The 21,389-nt window shown below is 46.7% G+C and overlaps 1 protein-coding gene across 1 annotated transcript in view; it reads right to left on the reverse strand.

Moving 5' to 3' along the window:
- Window positions 1-4,445, reverse strand: part of LOC115327650 (connectin-like) — a 37,780-nt gene extending 33,335 nt beyond the window's left edge. Inside the window, exon 1 of the mRNA XM_040218780.2 lies at window positions 3,431-4,445. Coding sequence (XP_040074714.1) covers window positions 3,431-4,445 — 1,015 coding nt within the window. The remainder of the gene's footprint in view (window positions 1-3,430) is intronic.
- Between the last annotated feature and the right edge of the window lie 16,944 nt (window positions 4,446-21,389).

Below are 21,389 nucleotides of genomic sequence, written 5' to 3' on the forward strand. Positions count from 1 at the left end.
TTCGTCTATTTTTTTTTCTTAATATCCGTTCTTGAATTTAAAACAAAAAAAAATCGTGCATTATTAACGGAGTTTTAAACGCGTTACAACAGCAGTCACTTGTTCGTTGGAGTTCATATTGGGTGTTCACGCAGTTTAATCCCTTGGACTTATCTTGCCATATTTTATATACACGTCCCCAGTACGTTTCCACCAAGTGGGAAACAGCCTTGTCACTCATATGTACCAAATCATATTTTGTAGATAAGCCCGTTTATCTACGGAAAGTGTAGAGCCACGCCTGCGTATAACCCTCTCAGAAAACCAGAGCGCCTGGCCATGTTCTGTTTTACAGTCGGCGCCACACCCTTGGCATAGCGCGCGAAACATGAACTGGTGTATACCAAAATACACCCATAGCTGTTAATTAGAAAATCTCTATCCTTCGTCTAACTTGAACATGGACAAATCGCAAAGGCTGCAAGCGCGAGAGAGTAGCTTTGACTGGTGATCCCGCTGCATGAACGCTCGTGCAGCCGAGGCACGTTCCAATTCATGGAGATCGCACTTGTAGCCTTTTCTCTTTGCGTATGTTAAGACGAGGCGAGTGTAATACGCCTCTCAATATTTATTTTCCTATTCTTTCTCAGGAAGCCACTATAACAAGAGAGTAGCCGTCGCTCCTCTAATTTCAGCTAAAAAAGCAAGGAAAGTTGCCCGGCCCGAGGTTAATCTAAAACGACGTTCGCGTCGTCTCTCGCTTCGGGAGATTGGGCGCGATGTCCACACTCGGGAGCATTGTGCTCATTCGACTCCATCCTTTAGAGCGTCCAAAGTCACTCGCAATGCGATGCACCTCCGCCTTCAAAGCTGTTCTTAGCCTCTCTTACGAAACGCCAAATGCCATTTTTTAGAGCTCTCCCGAAGGCGTGCTAATCGCCGGCTGACGGCGGCGGTTAAGCCGAGTAGACAGAGTTCATTTGCGTGGCGCCACTTCGAAGTTATATATGGGAATACTTGATACCTATTCCTATCCGAGTCCTCGCTACCCCAAAGATTCATGCCTGCCCTTCGGTTTGTATATGGAAGACATAGGGAGAGTCAGCATAACGCGTTACTTGTAGCTCGTTCCTTCTTCGGTGATCAAGTAAATATATGCGTTAAATTTTGTTGTGCGGAAAGATAACGCGGAACACATTTGACGTACTCGTAATAAAATAAAAAATAACTCTTTAATTTTTATTTTTATTTTAGTTTACGTGCTGCCATTGCCGCGGCAGCTTCCGCAACAGTAATCTTTAGGGGTGTGCGAATATTCGCCATTTTCGAAAAACGAATAGAATATTACTCCATTCGATTCGCTAATCGAATCGAATGATAATTTTCGAAAGTTTCGAATATTTTTCGAATAATTTCCGAATAGTCGTTATGGTGGCGCGCCGCGAAATTCCCTTCACCGGCGTCCCACAACGCGCCCGCACGCCTGCCATACATGCCCTCAAGGTGGCAATACATACCCTCTTCTCCTAGACGATAATTGTCGTCAACGGAAGCAGCAGTTCCTCTCTATACGTCCGTTGCTGTTGCCTCCATTATAAACCATTGTGTTAAGTTTAAGCCGCATGCAATCGATTTGCCGAGCGACAAGACAGGCGACGTCGACCCGCTTCGCTGTCGCTCGGTTAGTCGCGCGATGAGGCAAGCCGCATGAAAGTGGCGTGAGCAAGCGACCAAGGCGATGAGGATGCTTTCTAGAAATCGAAACACCGAGCGACGCGACGAGCGACGGTGAGAAATCTCCGTCGCTCGCCGCTGACTCTCGTCGCTGTCGCTTTTCTCGTCGCTCGCTAAATCACTTACATGCGGTTCAGCCTTTAGGGACCGCTTTCGCACGAGGCTATGCGTACACGCTTTCGGAAAGCGTGCCGTGGAGACGTTTCAGAACTGGTTGCAACGGTAACGCCGTTCTGTATGAGGGAAGTAGAAGTAGTAGAAGCAGGAAGTTGTACCAAGGGAAAGCGCAGTAGAGTCTGGAAGTGTTTCGGCCGCTCCCACGCAACCAATTGAAAATGTCAAAAACAGCTGCTTGGGTCGAGTCTTTCCCAAAACTTTCCATGGTTGTTCCATTTGTTCAGTGTGTGAAGATAACGTAGAGTGTATCCTTAAGCTTTTCCTCACCCATCCCTCCCCTAGGAGCAGTTTTTGGAAAGGTGTTATACACCTTTCCAAAAACCGCTCCTAGGCCGCCGCCATGTTGCTGATGCTGATGCGGCTGGTGCGACTCTCGCGCCCTCTCTCAGCTAGAACTTTTCTGCCACTCTCTTGGACTGGGAAGACCCGCTCAGCGCGCTTCTCTACCTACGGCCTTGCGGTTTGGCATTCGATGTTTTCTCGCCCCTCTTGAAAGGACATGCCAATAAGGCCTGTCGGCATGTGCACAGGCCTTGTTTTGAGTAAACACCGAAATGTGGGGAAACAAACGGGTCAGAGCGCCCCCTTTAGTCCGACCTCCTGCCCAGTAGAAGAAAAGGTCTGCGCTTCCCCCCCTCCCCCCCCCCCCCTCCCCCCAAGAACATCATGATCCACGCAGCGCCACCTACATGGCATCAGCATCGCCGCCAGAGCGTCTCGCAACGAGCGCACGCTTGCACGCTGCGACACAAAGACGGACCCGTCAGCCGCCTTGCGGTGGCTCTAGTAGAGATTCAGCATGTTTGCCGCTCGGGGCAGATAGAAGATTTCCTAAGAATGACGTGATGCGCAGGCCATGTTTTTAGGTGCTAATGGTTTCAAGCTCCACGCGATTTTTGTATTGATTCGACATTGTTTGCGCCGTGCCTTTTTATTAATAAAGACCATAAATTATTTCATGCAGTTTCTATTAGATTATTTTGTTACATCAATTGCTGATTTGCTCATAGGCTACTGGTTTTGTTTTCTAAATTTGTGGGATAATGCACTCTGCTTCTATGAAAGTGCACCGAAGACGAGTCAAAATGACGACGTCTGCTTCTCTTCATTTCTTGCTTTTATTGTAGAGTGGAAATAATTAAATATTAAGCGTTTGACTGATGGCCACTCGGCACTTAAAATTTCTAGATAAGTGGCGCGCTCCTCCGTGCTTCTTACTAAACTTCCTTTTATCTCACGTCCAGACGCAGCCGACGCTACGAGCTGATGGAACCAATCAGACAACGTCTAAAGCGACAATTATAGTGTTCGTCACGTTTTTGTACGTGTTATCTCATTTTTTGAACCAATCATAAACAAAAAAGGCCTAGCGACTTGCGCTTTTGACGCTGCTTGATCGGTCCCATTACCTCGTAGCGTCGACTGGCGCGACGGCGCAGTGTGTTCGAAAGAACGTGGCGAGAATACCATGGGGCAATATCTATTCAAAAGCTTCTTCGAGTACAAGGGAAGAGAAACAAAACAAAACAAAAACACTGACCAGTGAGGCTCATGTCGAAGGACTCGGCGTCAATCTTCCTCAAGTCCTGGACAGTCCTCCAGGTAAGCGTGACCAGCTGGTTCTGCGACAGGTCCACGGTCACAAGGTTGGGAGCTCCCATGAACATTTGCGCCGGCAGGACGCGCAGCCGGTTGAACGCAAGGTACAGGATGGTCAGGTGCGATAGGCCGTCGAAAGCCAGTGGATCGACCTCGGAGATCTCGTTGTACTTGAGGTCGAGCTCCACCAGGGACGACAAGCCGCCAAAAACGCGGGCTTCCAGCCTCTTCAGCTTGTTTCGAAACATGTCGAGCCTAAGGACTCGCGACATGCCCTTGAAGCTGTGCTCGGTGAGGGCCTCGATGGAGTTGTCGCTGAGGTCTAGCTCTTTAACCTTGCCCAGGCCCGCGAAGGCGAAGTCATCTATGACCGTCATCTTGTTCCGCTCCAAGAACAAGTGCGTCAGAGACGGTAGGTGAGACAGGGCTCCCGCGAGCATTTTCTTTAGCTTGTTGTCCGCCAGTTCCAGCTTCTTGAGGCGAGGCAGATGCGAGATGCAGTCCATCTCCAGTTCCGTGATCTCGTTGGAGTCGAGAAACAGCACGGCCAGTTTTGTCAGGTTGTAGAAGGCGTGAGTCTTTAAAACACCCAACTCCGCCTGGGAGAACTTAAGACGCTCCAAGACCGGAGCATGTGGCAGGACGTTGGAAGGAACAAACTTTAAGTGGTGGTCCTCACTGAGCGAACTGAACACGATCGAGACGATGGACGGCTGCTTCGCGAGGGCCTTGAAGACGATGTCGTCTTCGGCGATGTCCTTCACGGCGTAGCAGGTCACTTCGGTCGCGACATCGGTGATATCGTCTGTGTCGCAGCGGCAGTATAGCGCTTGATCGATGAGATTGCAGAGGTTGGGCACGAGGCTCTCGGCTTCTGACGCTCGCGCTTGGAATGTTGCCGTGAGGAAGATTAGGAAGAGCGCGAGATACCTAGACCAAAAGAAAAGTCGAGACATTGTGAGTATAACGCGATTATCGAACAAACTCGATGAGTAAAACTGCGGATACAGTGCACTTTAAGGTACCGTTTAATTCATATATGATTCATTGCATAGATTAGTCCCGAGTGTATTATATTCATGTAGTATTTCAGATATAATTTTGTATGCGCTCTCTGAAGTCCCTGAGCGTACGCGTCCCCACAATGCTCTCCAAACTAGTGTTGTATACGTTCCTCAAAAAAGGGAACGAAAGCTCGTTCCTCGTTCCTTCTGATTTCGGAACGCGTTCCCGTTAGAAGTTCCACCTGCGAGAAAGGAACTCGTTCCCGTTACAATTAAACAAATGGAACGTATCGTTATCATATACGTTACTTTTGTATTATGCTAATTCCCATACTTAGTTAGATCAAAGTTTTTTTGTTCTTTTTTTTATTTATCTATTCTATCAAATGGCAACATACGAATTTGAATGCCTTGATATCTCGGACAGGGGAAGAAAACAAGCGGAAACAGGGTTTCAATTGTTAATATATTCAAGATTAAAATTTTTCACCTTTTAACCATATTCATGTTTGTGGTGGACGATTCACACGAGCCAAATGTACTGTTACCCCACATTGCACGAGCGTTTTACAACAACCTCACACGTTTAACAAAGTCTCTTGTTCGAACATAACAACAGTTGCTTCTCGATGTTGCTGTCCGCAAGTCGAGCAAGTAAAGGAGAGGGTAGGGCTTTTCGAAGGTCAGTCTTGAAAACTAGAAGTGCTCCTTCATAAAGGTTGGATTCGTTGTTCAATTTGAAGGTGGAGGACAAGGGGAGAAGGGATGAAGTTAATTTTTGCCTATCTTTTCAGTGACCAATGTTCGCGACACAAGGGTGCGTTCGATGTCTGGTAACCTGATATTTTGTTGTAACTGTAGGTGTCTTTGTGGTAGTTTAGTGATGGATGTAGTCGGGCCTTGCATATCTCGGTGTATCAAGATTCGTGGAAGCAAAGAAAGTAACTGAGTTTGAAACGTCCCTCTTTCTGTGTATTTTCCTTCGACTAAAAGTTTTGCTCTTTTTACGGCACTCGGGCACTCAAAAAAGATTCATTGTTCACTAGCTCTCCTGCAGCCGACTGTTACCAAGCGAGGGCCACACAAAATAAACCCTAAGATAAGTAACCAAACAGTTAACGAGACCCTGCTCTTCGTAAAAATATTGTTTGCATACTTTTAGCATTTCCCTCTTGGAAATAAAATAAAAATTACTCCACTGGACGAAAAAAAGAAACGCCGTCCCACTTGCTCAGCGGCGGTGGCGGCGGCAAAGGCAGCCTAGCATAACAGCTATCTTCAAATTCGCAGCTCTACCCTGGTTCCAACACCGAGAGGACATCGACAAGCCAGTTCTGCTGAATCGCTGCCCTGGTATCAAGGCCGAGAGCACATCGTCATCATCGCACCAACGCCGGTTCAGCTCATTGGTTCCTCTACCCTGGTTTCAACACCGAGAGGACATCGACAAGCCAGTTCTGCTGAAGCGCTGCCCTGGTATCAACGCCGAGAGCACATCGTCATCATCGTACCAACGCCGGTTCAGCTCATTGGTTGGCAAGCCAGCACGTGTTATACGTCACCCATCGCCGTTAAAAGCCGAAGTTTCTCAAGTTTCAAGCCACTTGCTCAGCGGCGGTGGCGGCGGCGAAGGCAGCCTAGCATAACAGCTATCTTCAAATTTGCAGGTTGGTGGAATTTACACTGTGTACCGTTACCCACAATTGCTGTGCTGTCGTCGCCGCCGCTGTTACTGTTACTGTTGGTGTCGAGGTGCTGTGCCTCTCCTATTCTAGCCTGAAATGAATGAATCTGATCTGTGTTTAGTCTGTAATAAGTCACTGCCTGATAACGGAGCGTATCTACCATGTTCTTTGTGTGAATTCGGTTATCACTTAGGCGCGTGTTCTGGTGTTACCAGGACAGCCTACAAGGCCAAGGGGGACGCGGAAAAGTGTAAATAGAAATGTCAAACATGCGAAATCTCGAATGCTCGTGGGGCCGAAGCGCCTAGCCCTACCGCGACCGTAAGGCAGAAACCCGAACAAGAAACTGCATTTGAGAAGGTGCTGACAGAAATCAACAAGAAACTAGCAGAACTTCCGGCAATCAGGTGCAAAGTAGACGAATTGATGCTGATGAAGCAGACTGTCATTAAGCTTGAACAATCGGTTCAGCATATGTCTGATCAGTACGATGAGGTACTAAAAGAGATGAAACGTCGATCTGCTGAAATTGCAACCTTAAAGAAAAAAATGGAAAAAGTCGAGGCTGACAATGCTGGCAACGAGGTTCAGACGCTAAGACAGCAAGTTAACAATCTCGAGCAATACAGCAGGCGAAAAAACCTGGAAATACACGGTCTGCCACAAAGTGACAATGAAAACCTTTTCCGTAAACTGAACGAGCTAGCGGGCGAACTAGAACTACCAGAACTATCCCAAAGCGACGTAGAGGGGCTTCACAGATTGTTTCCAAAAGCAGGCAAGGCAACCGCCATGCTCGTTCGCTTCGTCTCACGCATTACACGTGACCAATGGATGCAAAAAGGCAACATCTGAAAAACGTTAAATCCAGCGTGTACTTTCTGGACACTCTGACACCACACAACAAGAAGCTACTCTGGATGATGAGGGTGAAGGCTGAAGGAAAAACAATACCAGTTTGCTTGGGAAAAGAACGGCCAGTTGTTCGTGCGCAAAAACCCCGGGCGAGCGTGCAATCGCTATCGGATGTGAAGCTGACCTAGATAAAATATGTTGACTGCCAGTATAAGTTAGACGCTGTGTCTATTTCCTTGAATGGTTGACCTGGTGAATCACTGTCGCTATCATGATGCTGGTTCTTTTCGTAGCTTCAAATCTTTGAGGCATAAGCAGCTTGCCTCCTTTTCCTTTTATCACTTAAATACGTGTAGCCTAAAAAACAAAGAAGATGACGTCAGTATTTTCTTGTCCTCTTTAAACCACAAATTTGATGCAATGGCTTTTAGTGAGACGTGGTGTACTAGTATCGATGATGTGGTACAATTCGAAGGTTACCGATGCGAAGCCGTATATAGAACAAATGAAAAAGGCGGTGGTGTTGCCCTTTATATAAAGAACAATTTTGTTTACGAGGTCATTCTTGAGTACACCATTATTAATCAAAACTTTGAATCGCTTTTTGTAAAATCAGACGCGTTTGGGTTTGGCGTTATCTACCGGCCTCCCTCTGGGTCATTAGATGAGTTCTTTCGTTTTATTGAACCTATGCCAGAATTCTTTTCGACGTTCAAAATACCTGTCGTAGTTATGGGCGACTTCAATATTAACATTTTGCAAAAATCTAACGTAGTTAATGAATTTGTTGATATTATATACTCAAACGGTTTCTCAAATGTAATTGATATACCCACTCGCAATACAGATTCTGGTGAAACGCTAATCGACGTATGTTTAACGAGCTGTTATAAAGACGATACTGAGGCAGGTGTACTCACAAGTGATATAAGTGATCATTTATCACTGTTTTGTTTTATTCCAAAACGTTCGTCACATACTGCCAGACATATGAATACAAACACTTCCGCGCGAATCATTACCGAGAAAAAAATTGAGCACTTTCGTCACCTTGTAGCTTCAGTGGACTGGAGTGAAATCTTTCAGATGGTCAATCCCAATGATGCGTACGATTTGTTCTTAAACAAAATTATCAGTTTCTATGATTGCGCATTCCCTGTTGTAATAATAAAAAAAAGTAGAAAAGCAAGAAAGCCGTGGATAACGTCAGATCTATTGCAAAGAATTAAGGCACGAAACAAACTATATTATGCATTTATATTAAGTAGAGACATCAATTTTGCAACAGTTTAAAAAAGTTAGAAACAAATTAGGTGCTGATATTAAGAGTATCGCATTCGCTACTGTACTGATAAGTTCGCAGATATTTGCTATGATCCTCACAAAACTTGGCGTACTATCAAAGGTTTATTGCAGAGGACACGGAACAGTGTACCAACAAAAAGAAAAATAGGCGATGAAACTTTAAGCGGAAAGGCTCTCGCTAACGAGTTTAATCAACATTTTTTAACCTTTGAAGCCTCCGATCAAACGACCACTGAAAAATTTGAAAAGTACATAAAGCACAATCTCACGCATACTATTTTTCTTCACCCAACTACCCCCACAGAGATTGTCAGTCTAATAAGTGATCTTAAAAATAGTTGTTCCAGCGGTTATGATGAAATAAAATAGGTGCCAATTTAAGCTGTTTCAGATTTAATATCTGACGTAGTCTGCCACATAACCAACTTGGTCTTATCTACTGGAATCTTTCCCGAAAAAATGAAAATTGCTAGAATTACCGTTTTGCACAAAGGCGGTGCCGCTGATAGTATCAGCAATTACAGGCCAATATCAATACTCCCACTTTTTTTAAAAATAGTAGGAAAAGTAATAAATTCTAGAATGATTAATCATCTTCATAAATACAAACTAATTTCTGCAAACCAATATGGATTTCAGAGAGGTAAATCGACTGAGTCAGCCTTACTTAACATTCGAGGAGAACTTATCAGCAATATAGAAAATCAATCCTACACTATAGGCATCTTCGTAGATTTCAACAAAGCTTTTGACTCTATCAAGCATAATATTCTATTTGATAAACTGCCACACTACGGAATTAGAGGCATTTCACTTAAACTGTTGCGCAGTTATCTGTCAAATCGTATTCAGTTTATGGTAGCTAACAGTATAGCATCGGACTCTGAATATATAAAATTTGGTGTTCCGCAAGGATCAATATTAGGACCTATACTATTCCTTCTTTATATCAATGACATTGTTGCTATCCCCCATACGCCAGACATAGTACTTTACGCCGATGACACGAGTGTTTTTTTTTTTTTTCATCCAGGGACCTATCATCTCTTATTCCTGTCACAAACGCATGGCTCAAGAACTTATCAAAGTGGTTTGATGCAAATCAGCTGCTTCTAAATGTTAACAAAACAAAATATATTGTTTTTTCTTCAATTAACAGACCAGTAAACCTTACTACGGAAATAGTATTTCAGTCGCGGTCACTAGAAAGGGTTAACGAATACAAATTCTTAGGCATACATTTTCATGAAAACCTTCGCTGGACATGTCATGTAAATTTTGTGAAGCGTGACATTGCACAGTCTATTGGCATGCTGAATAGATTTCGTGCCTTATTACCAATGTGGCTAAAACGTCAGCTCTACTTCACTACTGTTCATTCTCGACTGCACTACTGTTTACTTGTCTGGGGGGTTACATCTAAATGTAATATGACTAGTTTGTACTTAATGCAGAAAAAAATATACGGTTTATTGAAAACCTATCAAGCCACGATCATACATCCCAATACTTTAAAAAACATAGTATCCTGAATATTGAGGCACTGTATAATCAACGATTGTCTGAGGTTATATTCTCCCAAGTTAAAACTGACCGTGAATTATTCCTTTCTACATATACGAATACTGATACACACTACAATTTTAGAAATACAAACTTTATTAAAATCAGAACCAGAACAAATTACGGTACGCAATTACTATCTTGGCAGATTCCCAATCTTCTCAACCTCCATCCTGGCTTGATCGATATAATCGATCATTGGTGGGCACGGTACGCTTTGCGGCAGCATGTCTAACCCGCTCGTCTTCGCCTGTTTACATGTCCTGCTTTTTGGCGCGGGGAAAAGCCACGAGCCTTCGGTGATTCCTTCGCCGATCATTTTTTCCGAGTCCGACACGGGCATAGTGTCTTTTGCCCCGTCATCGTCATGTTACATCCGCCACGGCGAGACATCAATCGCCGATGACACGTTTTTCGTCCACGTTACAAGGCTGCACCAATCATCTTCAAGAACTGCCACGCCCCTGGGTGTCTTAAAAGACTGGAACGGACTTCACTGTGCTAGTGGTGGGCACGGTACGCTTTGCGGCAGCATGTCTAACCCGCTCGTCTTCGCCTGTTTACATGTCCTGCTTTTTGGCGCGGGGAAAAGCCACGAGCCTTCGGTGATTCCTTCGCCGATCATTTTTTCCGAGTCCGACACGGGCATAGTGTCTTTTGCCCCGTCATCGTCATGCTACATCCGCCACGGCGAGACATCGATCGCCGATGACACGTCTTTCGTCCACGTTACAAGGCTGCACCAATCATCTTCAAGAACTGCCACGCCCCTGGGTGTCTTAAAAGACTGGAACGGACTTCACTGTGCTAGTGGTGGGCACGGTACGCTTTGCGGCAGCATGTCTAACCCGCTCGTCTTCGCCTGTTTACATGTCCTGCTTTTTGGCGCGGGGAAAAGCCACGAGCCTTCGGTGATTCCTTCGCCGATCATTTTTTCCGAGTCCGACACGGGCATAGTGTCTTTTGCCCCGTCATCGTCATGTTACATCCGCCACGGCGAGACATCAATCGCCGATGACACGTCTTCCGTCCACGTTACAAGGCTGCACCAATCATCTTCAAGAACTGCCACGCCCCTGGGTGTCTTAAAAGACTGGAACGGACTTCACTGTGCTAGTGGTGGGCACGGTACGCTTTGCGGCAGCATGTCTAACCCGCTCGTCTTCGCCTGTTTACATGTCCTGCTTTTTGGCGCGGGGAAAAGCCACGAGCCTTCGGTGATTCCTTCGCCCATCATTTTTTCCGAGTCCGACACGGGCATAGTGTCTTTTGCCCCGTCATCGTCATGCTACATCCGCCACGGCGAGACATCAATCGCCGATGACACGTCTTTCGTCCACGTTACAAGGCTGCACCAATCATCTTCAAGAACTGCCACGCCCCTGGGTGTCTTAAAAGACTGGAACGGACTTCACTGTGCTAGTGGTGGGCACGGTACGCTTTGCGGCAGCATGTCTAACCCGCTCGTCTTCGCCTGTTTACATGTCCTGCTTTTTGGCGCGGGGAAAAGCCACGAGCCTTCGGTGATTCCTTCGCCGATCATTTTTTCCGAGTCCGACACGGGCATAGTGTCTTTTGCCGCGTCATCGTCATGCTACATCCGCCACGGCGAGACATCGATCGCCGATGACACGTCTTTCGACCACGTTACAAGGCTGCACCAATCATCTTCAAGAACTGCCACGCCCCTGGGTGTCTTAAAAGACTGGAACGGACTTCACTGTGCTAGTAATGGGCACGGTACGCTTTGCGGCAGCATGTCTAACCCGCTCGTCTTCGCCTGTTTACAGGTCCTGCTTTTTGGTGCGGGGAAAAGCCACGAGCCTTCAGTGATTCCTTCGCCGATCATTTTTTCCGAGTCCGACACGGGCATAGTGTCTTTTGCCCCGTCATCGTCATGCTACATCCGCCACGGCGAGACATCAATCGCCGATGACATGTCTTTCGTCCACGTTACAAGGCTGCACCAATCATCTTCAAGAACTGCCACGCCCCTGGGTGTCTTAGAAGACTGGAACGGACTTGACTGTGCTAGCGGTGGGCACGGTACGCTTTGCGGCAGCATGTCTAACCCGCTCGTCTTCGCCTGTTTACATGTCCTGCTTTTTGGCGCGGGGAAAAGCCACGAGCCTAGGGTGATTCCTTCGCGGATCATTTTTTCCGAGTCCGACACGGGCATAGTGTCTTTTGCCCCGTCATCGTCATGCTACATCCGCCACGGCGAGACATCAATCGCCGATGACACGTTTTTCGTCCACGTTACAAGGCTGCACCAATCATCTTCAAGAACTGCCACGCCCCTGGGTGTCTTAAAAGACTGGAACGGACTTCACTGTGCTAGTGGTGGGCACGGTACGCTTTGCGGCAGCATGTCTAACCCGCTCGTCTTCGCCTGTTTACATGTCCTGCTTTTTGGCGCGGGGAAAAGCCACGAGCCTTCGGTGATTCCTTCGCCGATCATTTTTTCCGAGTCCGACACGGGCATAGTGTCTTTTGCCCCGTCATCGTCATGCTACATCCGCCACGGCGAGACATCAATCGCCGATGACACGTCTTTCGTCCACGTTACAAGGCTGCACCAATCACCTTCAAGAACTGCCACGCCCCTGGGTGTCTTAAAAGACTGGAACGGACTTCACTGTGCTAGTGGTGGGCACGGTACGCTTTGCGGCAGCATGTCTAACCCGCTCGTCTTCGCCTGTTTACAGGTCGTGCTTTTTGGCGCGGGGAAAAGCCACAAGCCTTTGGTGATTCCTTCGCCGATCATTTTTTCCGAGTCCGACACGGGCATAGTGTCTTTTGCCCCCTCATCGTCATGCTACATCCGCCACGGCGAGACATCTATCGCCGATGACACGTCTTTCGTCCACGTTACAAGGCTGCACCAATCATCTTCAAGAACTGCCACGCCCCTGGGTGTCTTAAAAGACTGGAACGGACTTCACTGTGCTAGCGGTGGGTACGGTACGCTTTGCGGCAGCATGTCTAACCCGCTCGTCTTCGCCTGTTTACAGGTCCTGCTTTTTGGCGCGGGGAAAAGCCACGAGCCTTCGGTGATTCCTTCGCCGATCATTTTTTCCGAGTCCGACACGGGCATAGTGTCTTTTGCCCCGTCATCGTCATGCTACATCCGCCACGGCGAGACATCAATCGCCGATGACACGTCTTTCGTCCACGTTACAAGGCTGCACCAATCATCTTCAAGAACTGCCACGCCCCTGGGTGTCTTAAAAGACTGGAACGGACTTCACTGTGCTAGTGGTGGGCACGGTACGCTTTGCGGCAGCATGTCTAACCCGCTCGTCTTCGCCTGTTTACATGTCCTGCTTTTTGGCGCGGGGAAAAGCCACGAGCCTTCGGTGATTCCTTCGCCGATCATTTTTTCCGAGTCCGACACGGGCATAGTGTCTTTTGCCCCGTCATCGTCATGCTACATCCGCCACGGCGAGACATCAATCGCCGATGACGCGTCTTTCGACCACGTTACAAGGTTGCACCAATCATCTTCAAGAACCGCCACGCCCCTGGGTGTCTTAAAAGACTGGAACGGACTTCACTGTGCTAGTGGTGGGCACGGCACGCTTTGCGGCAGCATGTCTAACCCGCTCGTCTTCGCCTGTTTACAGGTCCTGCTTTTTGGCGCGGGGAAAAGCCACGAGCCTTCGGTGATTCCTTCGCCGATCATTTTTTCCGAGTCCGACACGGGCATAGTGTCTTTTGCCCCGTCATCGTCATGCTACATCCGCCACGGCGAGACATCAATCGCCGATGACACGTCTTTCGTCCACGTTACAAGGCTGCACCAATCATCTTCAAGAACTGCCACGCCCCTGGGTGTCTTAAAAGACTGGAACGGACTTCACTGTGCTAGTGGTGGGCACGGTACGCTTTGCGGCAGCATGTCTAACCCGCTCGTCTTCGCCTGTTTACAGGTCCTGCTTTTTGGCGCGGGGAAAAGCCACGAGCCTTCGGTGATTCCTTCGCCGATCATTTTTTCCGAGTCCGACACGGGCATAGTGTCTTTTGCCCCGTCATCGTCATGCTACATCCGCCACGGCGAGACATCGATCGCCGATGACACGTCTTTCGACCACGTTACAAGGCTGCACCAATCATCTTCAAGAACTGCCACGCCCCTGGGTGTCTTAAAAGACTGGAACGGACTTCACTGTGCTAGTGGTGGGCACGGTACGCTTTGCGGCAGCATGTCTAACCCGCTCGTCTTCGCCTGTTTACAGGTCCTGCTTTTTGGTGCGGGGAAAAGCCACGAGCCTTCGGTGATTCCTTCGCCGATCATTTTTTCCGAGTCCGACACGGGCATAGTGTCTTTTGCCCCGTCATCGTCATGCTACATCCGCCACGGCGAGACATCAATCGCCGATGACACGTCTCTCGTCCACGTTACAAGGCTGCACCAATCATCTTCAAGAACTGCCACGCCCCTGGGTGTCTTAAAAGACTGGAACGGACTTCACTGTGCTAGTGGTGGGCACGGTACGCTTTGCGGCAGCATGTCTAACCCGCTCGTCTTCGCTTGTTTACAGGTCCTGCTTTTTGGCGCGGGGAAAAGCCACGAGCCTTCGGTGATTCCTTCGCCGATCATTTTTTCCGAGTCCGACACTGGCATAGTGTCTTTTGCCCCGTCATCGTCATGCTACATCCGCCACGGCGAGACATCAATCGCCGATGACACGTCTTTCGTCCACGTTACAAGGCTGCACCAATCATCTTCAAGAACTGCCACGCCCTTAGGTGTCTTAAAAGACTGGAACGGACTTCACTGTGCTAGTGGTGGGCACGGTACGCTTTGCGGCAGCATGTCTAACCCGCTCGTCTTCGCCTGTTTACAGGTCCTGCTTTTTGGTGCGGGGAAAAGCCACGAGCCTTCGGTGATTCCTTCGCCGATCATTTTTTCCGAGTCCGACACGGGCATAGTGTCTTTTGCCCCGTCATCGTCATGCTACATCCGCCACGGCGAGACATCAATCGCCGATGACACGTCTTTCGTCCACGTTACAAGGCTGCACCAATCATCTTCAAGAACTGCCACGCCCCTGGGTGTCTTAAAAGACTGGAACGGACTTCACTGTGCTAGTGGTGGGCACGGTACGCTTTGCGGCAGCATGTCTAACCCGCTCGTCTTCGCCTGTTTACAGGTCCTGCTTTTTGGTGCGGGGAAAAGCCACGAGCCTTCGGTGATTCCTTCGCCGATCATTTTTTCCGAGTCCGACACGGGCATAGTGTCTTTTGCCCCGTCATCGTCATGCTACATCCGCCACGGCGAGACATCGATCGCCGATGACACGTCTTTCGACCACGTTACAAGGCTGCACCAATCATCTTCAAGAACTGCCACGCCCCTGGGTGTCTTAAAAGACTGGAGCGGACTTCACTGTGCTAGTGGTGGGCACGGTACGCTTTGCGGCAGCATGTCTATCCCGCTCGTCTTCGCCTGTTTACAGGTCCTGCTTTTTGGTGCGGGGAAAAGCCACGAGCCTTCGGTGATTCCTTCGCCGATCATTTTTTCCGAGTCCGACACGGGCATAGTGTCTTTTGCCCCGTCATCGTCATGCTACATCCGCCACGGCGAGACATCAATCGCCGATGACACGTCTTTCGTCCACGTTACAAGGCTGCACCAATCATCTTCAAGAACTGCCACGCCCCTGGGTGTCTTAAAAGACTGGAACGGACTTCACTGTGCTAGTGGTGGGCACGGTACGCTTTGCGGCAGCATGTCTAACCCGCTCGTCTTCGCCTGTTTACAGGTCCTGCTTTTTGGTGCGGGGAAAAGCCACGAGCCTTCGGTGATTCCTTCGCCGATGTTTTTTTCCGAGTCCGACACGGGCATAGTGTCTTTTGCCCCGTCATCGTCATGCTACATCCGCCACGGCGAGACATCGATCGCCGATGACACGTCTTTCGACCACGTTACAAGGCTGCACCAATCATCTTCAAGAACTGCCACGCCCCTGGGTGTCTTAAAAGACTGGAACGGACTTCACTGTGCTAGTGGTGGGCACGGTACGCTTTGCGGCAGCATGTCTAACCCGCTCGTCTTCGCCTGTTTACAGGTCCTGCTTTTTGGTGCGGGGAAAAGCCACGAGCCTTCGGTGATTCCTTCGCCGATCATTTTTTCCGAGTCCGACACGGGCATAGTGTCTTTTGCCCCGTCATCGTCATGCTACATCCGCCACGGCGAGACATCAATCGCCGATGACACGTCTTTCGTCCACGTTACAAGGCTGCACCAATCATCTTCAAGAACTGCCACGCCCCTGGGTGTCTTAAAAGACTGGAACGGACTTCACTGTGCTAGTGGTGGGCACGGTACGCTTTGCGGCAGCATGTCTAACCAGCTCGTCTTCGCCTGTTTACAGGTCCTGCTTTTTGGCGCGGGGAAAAGCCACGAGCCTTCGGTGATTCCTTCGCCGATCATTTTTTCCGAGTCCGACACGGGCATAGTGTCTTTTGCCCCGTCATCGTCATGCTACATCCGCCACGGCGAGACATCAATCGCCGATGACACGTCTTTCGTCCACGTTACAAGGCTGCACCAATCATCTTCAAGAACTGCCACGCCCCTGGGTGTCTTAAAACACTGGAACGGACTTCACTGTGCTAGTGGTGGGCACGGTACGCTTTGCGGCAGCATGTCTAACCCGCTCGTCTTCGCCTGTTTACAGGTAAGCAATAGGACCAGTAGCATGCGGAGCAACTGCTTGTGCCTAGTTGTCGTGCCGTGCCCCCACAAAGTGCTTTCTGTGGTAGCAGAGTGTCTACACGTGATAAGGCAACTTCATCTATGCGGTGATGTTGAGCTCAATCCTGGGCCAACCTACACGCTGGAGGAAAAGGTGTCGATGATACTTGATGGCCAAAAGGATCAGACGAGAACGTTAAACGATATAAAACGAGATCAGCGATCTCTACAGAAATCAGTGAATGAAAATACCGAAAATTTTAAAAGCCTAGATGTTAGAATGATAAGGTTGGAATCGGCAATTCGCAAGGCAACTGAACTGGAAGCAGTGGTCCGAGACCTGACAAAAACTGTCCAACAACTAGTGCGTAAGGTAGATGACCTCGAAAACCGCTCCAGACGCAACAACCTCATCATATTTGTATTAAACGAAGCAGAAAACGAAACGGCTTTGGAACTAACGCTGACCGTCCAGGCTAATGTTTTTCAAAGAGTTAACGTAAATCCCGAAAGTATCGAACGCATCCACCGTCTTGTTAAAAAGCGGCGAAGCCCACGGCCTACAATAGTACGTTTTTACAACTACCGAGAAAAAATCGAAATTTTACGCAACTGTAATAGGCTTAAGGGCACAAATATTTCTGTAAGTGAGGATTTTTCTAGGCAAGTTCAAAGTTTAAGAAAATGCCTTTGGGACTCCGCAAGAAATAAAAGAAACCGAGGCGCTAAAGTCCGGTTAGTTTATGACAAGATAGCCGTAGACGGTAGCTTGTTTTACTGGGATTCAGCATCCGGTTCTCGCCGTCCATATGGGAGCGGCGATATTCTTGAAGGGGAACTGAGTCACAGAGAGGGCCCTGAAAATCAGTCGTGTTCCTGATTTACTCACCGTAATCAATCTAAACGCGCGAAGCGTATTAAACAAGAGAGCCGAGTTGGAAGCCATACTTTTGGAACATGAACCTGACGCGGTTATAATAACAGAAACGTGGTTGAGCACTCAAGTTGAAGATACGGATTTTGTACCACCGAATTATGTTTGCTTTCGTAAAGATCGGGAGTCTCGTGGAGGTGGTGTCGCAGTTGTTATCAAGGAGGAGCTAGAGAGTGAGGTGATGCCTAATTTAAATGGTATTGAATCATTGTTTTGCAAGATCGTAATAAATAAGTGTCCAATTATGATCAGAGCTGTTTACTGTCCTCCTCTGACGAACGAAACCTATTTTACGAGTATAAATGATTATCTATGTGAAAATGTCCGAAGTAAAAATAGCAGAATTGTTCTGGCTGGGGATTTTAATCTGCCTAACATTGATTGGTTGAACATGTGTGCAACACATGGGGAGTTTCCACGTCGCAAGCTTTGATCAATTTAGTATTTTCTCATGATTTTACACAAATTGTTCAACAAAGTACTAGAACGCAAGGTTCTGTTAGTTCTTTGCTTGACCTGGTCTTTTAAGTAAACGATGGTCGCAGTCGCGATACTCGTGCGAAGTTTTGGACGGTATCTCCGACCACGACATGGTCCTCGTGACGTGTCCCTTAGGAAAGCGTGAAAAAGTACCGCCTGAAACTGTTTCCTTTCCGGATTTCTCTAAGGCAGATGATGAAAGTATTTGTGACTTTTTTAATCTACATTATGATAGCTTTAGGCAATTCTCCGCATTAAACGCGACATCTGTAGACGAGATCTGGGCAAGATTTAAAACTATGGTTCACACTGCCATCAACAATTTTATTCCCCTCCGAGTCAAAAAAATCTCGAAGCAAAACCGGTGGATAACAAAAAATATTATTCGCATGAAGCGTAGGCTAAAAAGAAAAAGGCGGAATCTAAAAAAATGCGAGACACCTCAAAAGCGAGAGGAAGTACAGGGTCTTTCGGATACTTTTAAATCGGAGGTTCGCAATGCTAAATGTTTTTATATGGAAAATTCACTCACAAACTTTCTAAACAATTCCCCAGAAAAGTTTTGGCGACATTTATCTCCGGTTAAGGAAACTGTTCCAGGTATTGTCAAGAACGGTTCTATTATAACAGACAAGTGGCAAGTTGCTTCATCATTCAACCATTACTTTCAGTCAGTTTTCACAAAAGACAATGGCACCCTTCCCAATTTCTACGTGTCTTGTGGCATTCCTGCTATAACTGACGTGACAGTGAACCAGCAAGGTCTGTTCAATTTGCTATTAAACCTTGATGCTAAAAAATCATCCGGGCCTGACGAAATACCTAATACATTTCTAAAACGATATGCAGAATGGTGCTCCCATTACCTGGTAATAATTTTTAACCTAACACTTGACAAAGGAATAATTCCCCGAGATTGGAAATGTGGCAAGATAATTCCCGTCCATAAGAAGGGTGATAAAACTATCTTGAGTAATTATCGACCGATTTCCCTAACGAGCACGTGCTGTAAAACTTTAGAACATATCTTATCGAAACATTTGATCACTTTTATTGAGAGTAACAAACTTCTAGGCTCTAATCAGTATGGATTCAGACGGGGGTGTTCTACAACTACGCAGCTAATCGAAAGTTTTCATGATTTGAGCATAACCGCAGATAAAGAGGGGCAGACAGATATTATATTTTTAGATTTCGCTAAAGCTTTTGACCGCGTATTGCACCCGAAATTGTTGTACAAGCTTAGTCACGTTCTTAAGAATGATCAGATAGTCGATTGGTTGAACTCATATTTATCAGGACGGGAACAGTATGTGTATTTTAAAAAGGAGAGAACAGAATCATTACAGGTAATATCCGGCGTCCCGCAGGGATCGGTACTTGGACCGCTTCTTTTTATATTATTTATCAGCGACATGGAAAAGGACTTTGACTCCGCGGTAACTTTAAAGCACTTTGCGGATGACACTGTGATTTACTCCAATATCAGTTCCAATGAAGACCAACTAAATTTGGACAAGCACTTGCGTAAGATAATGAAATGGTGTGCTGACTGGCAGATGGAACTGAATATAAGTAAGACGGTCTACATGAATGTAACGCGCAAAAAACAACACTTACAATTTAACTACAGTATTAATGGTCTTCCACTTGTTAAAGTTAACGAATATAAATACCTTGGAGTGCACTTAAGAAGTGACTTAAGCTGGAACTCCCATATTGACTATGTATGTAAGAAAGCATTTCAAAAACTATGGATGCTTAAAACAAAGTTGGAGTTCGCTAGTCCCGATGTCAAATTAATCGCCTTTAAGTGTCTAATTTTGCCAACTCTGGAATACGCTAGTCCGGTTTGGGAGCCATTCACAAATCAAAATATTTATAAATTGGAAAGAATTCAAAATAAGGCAGCTAGATTTATCTTTAATTGCTACCGGTCGACTGAGTCGGTCACAAAACTCAAGGAGCAAGCAGGCCTGCCTAGCATAAAGACCAGATTAGAAACGAATAGAATGAAACTTTTTTTTCAGATATTTCATGGTCATTCGATGTTGGATACCCGAAAATACGTCGTGATGTCTCCTCCGGTGTACCACAGAATAAAACATAGCTTAAATATCCAATCCTATCAATACTCTGCGGATCATTTTAAGCACTCCTTTTTTTTCGATGTATTGATTTCTGGAATAAGCTGCCTGAATGTATAGTCAACTCTCAAAGTGTGTCAACTTTTGTGAAGGAAATTGAAATGTTTCTTTCTTCCCACGTCACCAAGAGATGTGACTGAATTATTGAATTCTTTGTGTGTCCTTGGTATGTTTTTGAAAATATGTACCACTCCTGCCTTGGCCTCACGGCTGGCAGAATGAATAAATAAAATAAATAAATAAATAAATAAAATAATTCAAACCTCTTGACTTTCAAAAAACAATCAAAAACATATTTTTTACTTTCCGCATAATACTGTTGTCTTCTAAATGATGTGTACAGATGTAATTGTAGTAATCTAGTTCATATATTTTTGTTGTATATTGCGACTTATTTATTTTCATTGCAAGAGCATATGTAGTGTAGTGATCTAGTTACTGTGTATTTTTTGTTTATGGGTAACTGTAACACTCTACCACTAGTCTGCCTGCTGCATCTGCTGCATCTGCTGCAAGTGTAGTCTGGTGCTAGGGGCCTGGTCAGGTGACTTACTGTCACCTTTTGCCTCAGCACCATGACAATCCTGTATTGTCGAAGTTCCAACAAACAAACTTAAACAAACTTTTCCGTTCCAGTAAAATTGTAACGAGTTCTCGTTCCACTTCCACCGGTGTAAAATGGAACGGCGGCGTTCCTTCGTTCCTCCTAAAAGGAACGCGTTCCAGGAACGCCGTTCCTTGGAACGCCGTTCCGTACAACACTGCTCCAAACATAAATCATCGGTATTCCTTTAATTGGATTAACCAAACAAAATGGTAAATGGCACAGTATACACCAACGATCAGTCTCCGTGGCAAGAGAAGCTTTGCCGCTGTGACCGCATGACAAATGGCTGAACAACTTTCTCGTTGTGTGAACTAATTAATGGAATAAAAACAACTGCAGCCATATTCACCAGTGTGACTAACCAGCGAGGAAAGAACGGCTAGGACAGGCAGTATTCCTGGGAGAAAACTTAATCGCCGGAAGTGGGTTACTGCTCAGGAGTGACAAGCGAACAGTGACTGGAAAATAAAGGTTATGCAGGCGTGTACTCAGAAAATGCTACTACATGAACGAAACGTTTATCGCGTAAAACGTAGACCTTAATTAGGTAAAAGGAAACGTTACAACTATAGGGATTTGTTGCATACAGATCTTATTAAAGGGAAAATTGAACATCA

Source organism: Ixodes scapularis, unplaced genomic scaffold (assembly GCF_016920785.2).
Source record: "Ixodes scapularis isolate PalLabHiFi unplaced genomic scaffold, ASM1692078v2 PGA_scaffold0__279_contigs__length_252992795, whole genome shotgun sequence".
Taxonomy (NCBI): domain Eukaryota; kingdom Metazoa; phylum Arthropoda; class Arachnida; order Ixodida; family Ixodidae; genus Ixodes; species Ixodes scapularis.